This window comes from Ranitomeya variabilis, chromosome 4 (genome assembly GCF_051348905.1).
Source record: "Ranitomeya variabilis isolate aRanVar5 chromosome 4, aRanVar5.hap1, whole genome shotgun sequence".
NCBI classification, from domain to species: Eukaryota; Metazoa; Chordata; class Amphibia; order Anura; family Dendrobatidae; genus Ranitomeya; species Ranitomeya variabilis.
The window spans coordinates 638,201,123-638,210,626 of NC_135235.1; the positions used below are offsets into that span (position 1 = coordinate 638,201,123).

Genomic DNA, 9,504 nt, shown 5'->3' on the forward strand with positions numbered 1-9,504 from the left:
CGCCCTAAAACACACACAAGTCTGGTATTGTCCTTCAAAAATAAAAATCTGATTAATAAGCAAACTACAAGAGCAACAAATGTACCATATAGGAAATACGGCAGCTGTCAGTCACATGACCTGTCTATTATGTGTATGTGTGAGCTAATATATACTGCCAGGGGGGAGGGCTTCCTGTTGGCTGGGGATTTATCAGGCTGCCAATAGCAACCAATCACAGCTCAGCTTCTATTTTGCTACAGTTAATTAACCTGAGCTCTGATTGGTTAATATAGGCAACAAAGACATTCTCAGTATAACAAAGCTAATATATGTTGTGAAATGCTTCTATTTGCTTAGTTTTTGCCTTTTAATAATTACATTTCTATCTATTTGTTTTGTGGTTTTTGTGTGCAGAATAAATTTTTGTTAACACATTCTATTTTGCTAACAGCAGTCATTAACCCGGGCGAAGCCGGGTAGTACAGCTAGTTGTATATAAATTTCTTGCAATTATCAGATCTTGTTTTGGTTTTTTTTTGGTCACTAGGTCCCACTTACAAATGACATCAACCTACTTCCAGAAATGAAAGCTCGGTGTCATCATTGAATCGTATTTTCAAGAAACTTGGCAATTTTGTAATTTCTGTACTTTTATGACCTCTTACGAATCCTATCAAAAATAGTATCAGAAATTCTCTTGAGGTAATTTTAGTCTTATTAATCATGTTATAAATAACAAGCATTTATTGCTGATACATTGAAGAGATTAAAAAATACGGCCATTTCTTAATGTGCTTAGAGACATTTTAAGGTTTGCACAATTTGACATTTGTATTAACGCCATCCTTGGTTTCATTGTCAAAGTCTATTATTTCCTGCTTCTTGTTGTCATCTTCACACATAACCTTGCATAATGCATAGTGGACAGTACTAGAAATGCCGTGGATTTGTTTTCACTGTGGCATATGTAGTCAATACAGTGTCTCAAGATGCACGGAGGATGGAGGTGCACCCAAGCTAAGAAGCTACCAAAACGGACAGTTACATTCCTTCCAGACTTGTGGAGAGACGACGAAACTCGATTGAGGTCCAATGGATTGTAATTACTTTTTAAACAAATGGTCATTGGTAATTATGTACATAATCATTCAGTGCACTAGGTGGTTTTCCCTTTCTCTTATAGAAAAGTGACTTTATTTGATTATAACTTGTAATTTTTAGTTTAGATGTTCACAAGGTAATGATTTAAAACAAAAGTGGCTTCTCCCCTGTGTGAGTTTTTTCATGTTTAACAAGATCGTATTTACGGGTGAAACATTTCCCACATTCTGAACATGAAAATTGCTTCTCCAATATATGAGTTCTGTGATGCTTAACAAGATTTGATTTATCTATAAAACATTTCCCGCATTCTGAACATGAAAATGGCTTTTCTCCCGTGTGAGTTCTCTGATGTTTAACAAGATTTGATTTATCTACAAAATATTTCCCACATTCTGAACATGAAAATGGTTTTTCCCCTGTGTGAGTTCTTTGATGTGTAACAAGATGGGATTTATCTAGAAAACATTTCCCACATTCAGGACATGAAAATGGCTTTTCCCCAGTGTGAGTTCTCTGATGTCTAACAAGATTTGCTCTCTGATTAAAACAATACCCACATTCAGAACATAAAAATGGTTTCTCCCCTGTGTGAGTTCTTTGATGTTTAACAAGAATTTTTTTTTCACTAAAACATTTCCCACATTCTGAGCATGAATATGGCTTCTCCCCTGTGTGAATTTTTTGATGTGAAACATGATGTGCTTTCCTTTTAAAATATTTCCCACATTTTAAACATGAAAATAGTTTATTCCCTGAGTGACTTCTCCGATATAAAATAAATCTTGATTTAATACTGTAACTTTTCCCAGATGAAAATTGCTTCTCCCCTGTGTGTACTTCAAGATCATTGGTAGTTTTGTGATTTTTGTTTTTCACATTTTCCTTTAATGAAGCAGAAGAAAGCACCTGTTGAAAAGGTTCAGATGAATGATTTTTCATGAGAAGGGCTTGAGGTATATCTGGGATAATTAAATGTTCTTCATATGTATCTGATGTGATACCATGATCACCTGCTGCAAAATCTGAAAATATCAGATGTCCCTCAGAGTTCCTGGTAACATCATCTGCCAAGAGTAAAATTATTATTTGTTAATAACACTGCATTAAACTTATATTAATATTTATATTATTCTATACAATTTCCATGCATCTAGCATAGAGCACAGCAGTATGGTCATGTAAAAATAAGCCATGGCTCTCGTGCAAGTGTAGGATAGAATATATATATATATATATATATATATATATATATATATATATATATATATATATATATATATATATATATATATATATATATATATATATATATATATGAACTAAGTGAGAGGTGAAAGATAAGAGAAATCATTCTTTATACTATTGTATTTGTATTGGAAGTCAACAGATAACAATGTATTCCATCATGAATATGGGAGCACTGGAGATCTGAAAATGAATTTGCAGCAGTGTCCTCTGTAATCCATGGTTGACATTCGCTGGTTCTTCCAAAGATCACCTAGCTTAACGGCTACGGCCACCTTTGTGCACAACAAATAAGTAACCACATATCTGACTAAGCTTCTGTAGTGAATAAAGTTACACATATCTGTTTTATGCATTGAGTTATCCTGCTTATAGATGCTTTTTTCACGTCTTCCATATTCAAAGATTTTCTTCTCGAGATTTTTGCCGACAATGATCACATGATATGTTTTGATTTCTCATGAACTAGCACAGCTGAAGTTCAGTTACCCACCACCAGGCATGTATGTGATTTCTCCGTCATCCTTCCCCTCTCCATGGGACATATTCATAGTATGAAATTCTGCACTAGAAAAATAGTGGTGTCTTGTGGTCCACGAAGAAAAAAAATGTAAACCTACACCATTCTGATTCAATTAATGGACCTGGATATTCTGGATGGCATGTATGTGCTAACCGGAAATGCAGACCCATTCCCTTTGACAGGGGAGTTCAATTCGCAAATCTGATCAAACACAGACAAGTCTCCATACTTAAGGTACCTTCACACTAAGCGACGCTGCAGCGATATCGACAACGATGCCGATCGCTGCAGCGTCGCTGTTTGGTCGCTGGAGAGCTGTCACACAGACAGCTCTCCAGCGACCAACGATGCCGAAGTCCCCTGGTAACCAGGGTAAACATCGGGTTGCTAAGCGCAGGACCGCGCTTAGTAACCCGATGTTTACCCTGGTTACCAGCGTAAACGTAAAAAAACAAACAGTACATACTTACATTCGCGTCCCCCGGCATCCGCTTCCCTGCACTGTGTGAGCGCCGGCAGTACAGAGCACAGCGGTGACGTCACCGCTGGGCTTTGCTTTACGGCCGGCACTGACACACTCAGTGCAGGAAGCTCTGAGCAGCAGCGTTGACGCCGGGGGACGTGACAGACATCAGAGGGTGAGTATGTACTGTTTTTTTTTTTACTTTTACAATGGTAACCAGGGTAAATATCGGGTTACTAAGCGCGGCCCTGCGATTAGTAACCCGATATTTACCCTGGTTACCATTGTAAAACATTGCTGGCATCGTTGCTTTTGCTGTCAAACACGACGATACACGCCGATCTGATGACCAAATAAAGTTCTGAACTTTGAGCAACGACCAGCGATATCACAGCAGGATCCAGATCGCTGCTGCGTGTCAAACACAACGATATCGCTAGCCAGGACGCTGCAACGTCACGGATCGCTAGCGATATCGTTTAGTGTGAAGGTACCTTAAGTTGGACAGCTTTGGAGTGTGATTACACCAGTATTTGTGAGTTTCGTCTTTTCCATTTCAGGAAAATGGAATTTACATCTAAAACTAAACTATTGCACAATTGAAGCAAACGGTAGCGGAGTGGTCCTGTTAATTGTTGTGGGGTCCATCTGGGTTCCATACTGTGTTCTTTTTTTAGAATGGAAAACAAAGTTCTGCATGATTAGCTTTTTATACAGTTATAAAAACAAATATAATATGAATAAAAACAAAGGTGTCATTTTTATTCACACTATTTATCGATCACCATAAATCACTATATTGTACATGTTGTTACATTTACAGGGACACAACATATGTCCATGTTTACTGTGATGATTTTGTAAAAATTTTTAATAGTAATTCTATAGGTATAAATCTCTGGTGATCACTTTCAGCACTTATAATGTTCTGGAATTATATCTGTATATAACGTCATATTATGCATGTAAAGAATGCTTTTGAGGTTCTTGGGCTGAGAAAATTCTCCTGTACATAACAGCACAACCAGTGGCTCCCTAGTAATGTTTCTACCTTCCATATCAGGGGTCTTGAGTTCGGATCCCCGGCACTGACAAACGTCAAAAATATATTAAGAGACATCCACTATGTGTCCTGTATTAAACAAGACTGTGAATACAGAAGTATCTCTGCTGCATCAAAAGTGGAAAAACAAAAGGAAATAAACAGGTTAGGTGCTTGATATGTCATGGTACCAAAAAAGCACCATGATTACAGAACTATAAACAAAAACAATACTAGGAATAAGAGTGAATTAAAAACCATCAATATCTTTTATCACACATATAAAATATAAAGTGAAAAATGGATCAAGTGTAATGTAAACAAAAATTACCAGAGGCAAGATGTCAGAATTTAAGAACATGATTGTACAAGCATGAGGAAGGGAGCCAAAATCTGTTTAAGATTTAGGAATACAGACACATAATCAACGTGTTTAATTAGGGGAAAAATATACTATGTAATTATCAGAGTGGATGATAGTAGGTTTACAAAATACAGGGTTATACCAGAAATTGCAGAAGTCTGCAGCAAATCACCATATAATGTAATATAATAATAATTATCATGTGCTGCAAGACAGATAATGTAAACTGACCAGATATGTGCAAGAGATGAAATGTCCGAACATGTCACAAAAATAATCATATATTATTATATGCACAATCATGGCGCATAAATAAATACCCATAATGAATTTGTGCTCCCTCTGGGATGGAGCCAACCCGATGTGCGCTCCTTGCACTGATTGTTTTTTAGGTTATACTCACCTGTGCGGTTATCTGTGGGAATCTCCTCTTTACACCGCTCATCACCTCTCATATATGTCTCTGTAGTATTAATACGGGGCAGATATTTACCCTGAAAGAAAAATTGTAAGAGTCAGAGAACGATGGAAAAAAATCAGAAGATCAGAAAAGATCATAAATTATCATGATGATCAAAAATGACAGCAGTAGTGATCACATAGTTACAGGTCTCCTGTATAAATCCAATCTCTTGGCTCCTTACTCTAGCCAGCAGTCTCCATAAGTAGAAAATTGATCCAGACAACATCTAATGTCTATGATCAGCTTTAGGCTACTTTCACACTAGCGTTAACTGCATTCCATCACAATGCGTCGTTTTGCAGAAAAAACGCATCCTGCAAAAGTGCTTGCAGGATGCGTTTTTTCTCCATTGACTAACATTAGCGACGCATTGCGACGGATTGCCACACGTCGCAACCGTCATGAGACGGTTGCGCCGTGTTGTGGCGGTCCGCCGGGAGCAAAAAACGTAATGTTATTTGCTCCCGACGGTCCGCTTTTTCCGACCGCGCATGCGCGGCCGGAACTCCGCCCCCACCTCCCCGCACCTCACAATGGGGCAGCGGATGCGCTGGAAAAATGCATCCGCTGCCCCCGTTGAGCGGCGGAGACAACGCTAGCGTTGGTGACCTCGGCCCGACGCACTGCGACGGGCCGAGCCCGATGCTAGTGTGAAAGTAGCCTTACCCTGTCATCTCCACCAGGTATAAAACACACACTGAATGGCCACATTACTAGAGACACCCATCTAGTGAGGTTTTCTTTTCAGAATCACAGATAATTAATCTTGTAATAGATTCCATTAGATCAAGAAGTAATTCTGCAAGAGTATTGGCCCGTCCGCAAATAAGATGGAGATACTGACATGAGGTGTAAAAGACTGTTCACAACATCCTGGAAATGTTCTATATCAGAGGTGTCAAACTGCATTCCTCGAGGGCCGCCAACAGGTCATGTTTTCAGGATTTCCTTGTATCGCACAGGTGATAATTTAATCACCTGCACAGAATGATTCCAGCACCTTGTGGAATGCTCAGGAAATCCTGAAAACATGACCTGATGGCGGCCCTCGAGGAATGCAGTTTGACACCTCTGTTCTATATGATTAAAACCTGAAGACAATGAAGGCCATGGTGGAAACAAGTGTTCCTGGAATCAATCCATGACTAGTGACCATTGTGACATGGTGCATTGTCCTTCTACCGTAGGGGAAACAGCTGCCATGAAGTGATGAACTTGATTGGCCAAAATGCTTCTGTAAGCCCTAATGTCCAAACAGCCATCTACTGATAACAAAGGACCCATAATCAAAAAAGAATACATCCCCCGCCGTTACTCCTCCAGCACCAGCCTGAAATGATGACACCTAACAGAAAGGACACATGGATTCCTGCTGCTTGTATGAGCTTCTGACCCACTAATCAGCACAGAAATCTGGAGTCATCTGACTGCACAATGTTTTCCACTGCTCAGTGATATCATTATTGTTCAATTAAGTTTTTGGTTTCCATTTCTCTCAGACAATGGTGGCACTGGGACTGGGCATCTGTTGTAATAGACTTTCTGTGCTTCGGTCCAATGATTGTATTCTAACTTGTTAGTTGGACTCCAGATCTGTATTCAGTTGAAATTTCCAACAATGTGCACGACCTGCTCCTCAGCACAGTTATTGATAACTTCCTGAACAAGTCATTTATGTTTTGTGGATCCCCTTTCCCTCAATCACAATAGTCTCAGTACTAACACTTCTTTAGGAGTTTTTCAAAATGTTGGCCTTATCATAACACTGACAACTAAGCCTTGTTGAAGTGCTCAATACTCCCAGTGTAATGTGGTTTCATACTGAAAAATGATCACTTTATTTTATATTACACTCCGGGATTACAGGTCTAATTTGTATACGGGAAAGTTGCAATTAGGAAAGCACCGGAGTCTAATAAATTGGCCGCTGAGTGTCTAATGCTAGGGGATAAAACAAGACTGAACACAAGACCTTCATAGCCTTATACACATCATAGGGAAGATCTCATGACACCTTCTCTCTATCTACCTGATGATCCTGAGGAACATTGGGATCTTCTTGTTTACAGTCCTGTAGAAGAAGAGGACGGGGACATCTCTCTGGTGTTGTCCTCTTACTGGATAGAACTGGAGGAAACACATACAGGGACTGAATTCATTCTTTACATACAGATAATTATAGACCGTGTGTATTTAGTCCTGTCTATTACCTGGTGATGTGAGGGGCTGGGGAACCTCCATCATGACGTCCTTGTACAGATCTTTGTGTCCTTCTAAATACTCCCACTCCTCCATGGAGAAATAGACGGTGACATCCTGACACCTTATAGGAACCTGACACATACAATGATACCGTCATCCCCCGATCCCTCCATAGTGTTACTGTATAATGTCCCAGCATTCCCAGCAGTGTCACCTCTCCAGTCAGCAGCTCAATCATCTTGTAGGCGAGTTCTAGGATCTTCTGGTCATTGATGTCCTCATGTATCAGGGGGTGAGGTGGAGGCCCTGTGATTGGGCTCAGGGGTCTTCCCCATCCCTCAGACACATCGGCCTGACAGCGCTCACTAGAGGTCTTCTTCACTACTGTGTAATCCTGGTTATGGAGAGACACATTAATAAACCTCACTACAGACATTTCCAGAGTCCTCACCTCTCCAGTTCTGTCCATCTGTTATTCCCATAGATAAGAATGATGTAATGTGACGTCATCAGAATCTCTCACCTCTCCAGTAAGCCGGAAGAGGATCTCTAGGGTGAGGTGTAATATCCTCTCCGCCATCTTGTCCCTGTCCCTATCCATCCTTGTAGGGTCACTCAGGAGAATTCTCTTATATAGAAGATCTCCACTGAGAGGATCCGATATTGTAGGGACCTGAATGGGGAGAAGATGACGATGTAACATCATAAAGATCCCATGTAAGAAATCTCCGGAGCTGTTACCGGCGTCACATGATCACTACATCCAGTCATGGCCCCGTCCTGCCCCCAGTATAACACACAGTCCCAATATAGTCACATACAGAGATTTATCACAGGCTCAGCACTGAGGGGGTTAATGTCCCCTGCGCCCAGTAATGGAGAATCTCCAGCACCTACCTCCACCTGCAAAGCCGCACACCACATATATGGCTGCTCTGTGCGCACAGGACCTGGGATGAGGTCACAGGAGGGGAGGAGTCAGGGGTCACATGATCAGGGGCCTCAGTGTATGCAGGACTCTGCTGTGCTGGTTGTCATGGTGCTGGATGAGGGGAAGTTTATCTGTGGGGTCATGAGGGGTTTAAAGTGTGGATGTAGCAGAGGCGTGTGTGTAGGAGGTGTACGGAGCGGAGCCGTGTGTGTGTGTGTGTACACGAAGAAACCGCATCCATATCTTTGCATTAACTCTGTATATACACTGCACAGTACCATTTCTACAGTCCTGTATATATACACTGCACAGTACCACTCCTCCTGTCCTGTATATATACACTGCACAGTACCACTCCTCCTGTCCTGTATATATACACTGCACAGTACCACTCCTCCTGTCCTGTATATATACACTGCACAGTACCACTCCTCCTGTCCTGTATATATATACTGTACAGTACCACTCCTCCTGTCCTGTATATATACACTGCACAGTACCACTCCTCCTGTCCTGTATATATACACTGCACAGTACCACTTCTCCTATCCTGTATATATACACTGCACAGTACCACTCATCCTATCCTGTATATATACACTGCACAGTACCACTTCTCCTGTATATATACACTGCACAGTACCACTCCTCCTGTCCTGTATATATATACACTGCACAGTACCACTCCTCCTATCCTGTATATATACACTGCACAGTACCACTTCTCCTGTCCTGTGTATATACACTGCACAGTACCACTCCTCCTGTCCTGTATATATACACTGCACAGTACCACTCCTCCTGTCCTGTATATATACACTGCACAGTACCACTTCTCCTATCCTGTATATATACACTGCACAGTATCACTCCTCCTGTCCTGTATATATACACTGCACAGTACCACTCATCCTATCCTGTATATATACACTGCACAGTACCACTTCTCCTGTCCTGTATATATACACTGCACAGTACCACTCCTCCTGTCCTGTATATATACACTGCACAGTACCACTCCTCCTATCCTGTATATATACACTGCACAGTACCACTTCTCCTGTCCTGTATATATACACTGCACAGTACCACTCCTCCTGTCCTGTATATATATACTGTACAGTACCACTTCTCCTGTCCTGTATATATACACTGCACAGTACCACTCCTCCTGTCCTGTATATA

At 40.8% G+C, this 9,504-nt stretch overlaps 1 protein-coding gene across 2 annotated transcripts; it reads right to left on the reverse strand.

The window, feature by feature from the left end:
* Window positions 1-472: 472 nt before the first annotated feature.
* Window positions 473-8,339, reverse strand: LOC143767281 (uncharacterized). Of its 2 annotated transcripts, XM_077255491.1 has the most exons (7): window positions 8,286-8,339; window positions 7,912-8,061; window positions 7,603-7,782; window positions 7,397-7,520; window positions 7,216-7,313; window positions 5,127-5,217; window positions 473-2,150 (listed from the first exon to the last, which is right to left on the reverse strand). In XM_077255491.1, the coding sequence occupies exons 1-7, from the start codon at window positions 8,310-8,312 to the stop codon at window positions 1,228-1,230; spliced, it is 1,593 nt and encodes a 530-aa protein (XP_077111606.1). In that variant the 5' UTR covers window positions 8,313-8,339; the 3' UTR covers window positions 473-1,227. The 2 variants fall into 2 exon arrangements, with proteins under 2 accessions (XP_077111606.1, XP_077111607.1); XM_077255492.1 differs by having other exon boundaries at window positions 7,912-8,289.
* Window positions 8,340-9,504: the final 1,165 nt, after the last annotated feature.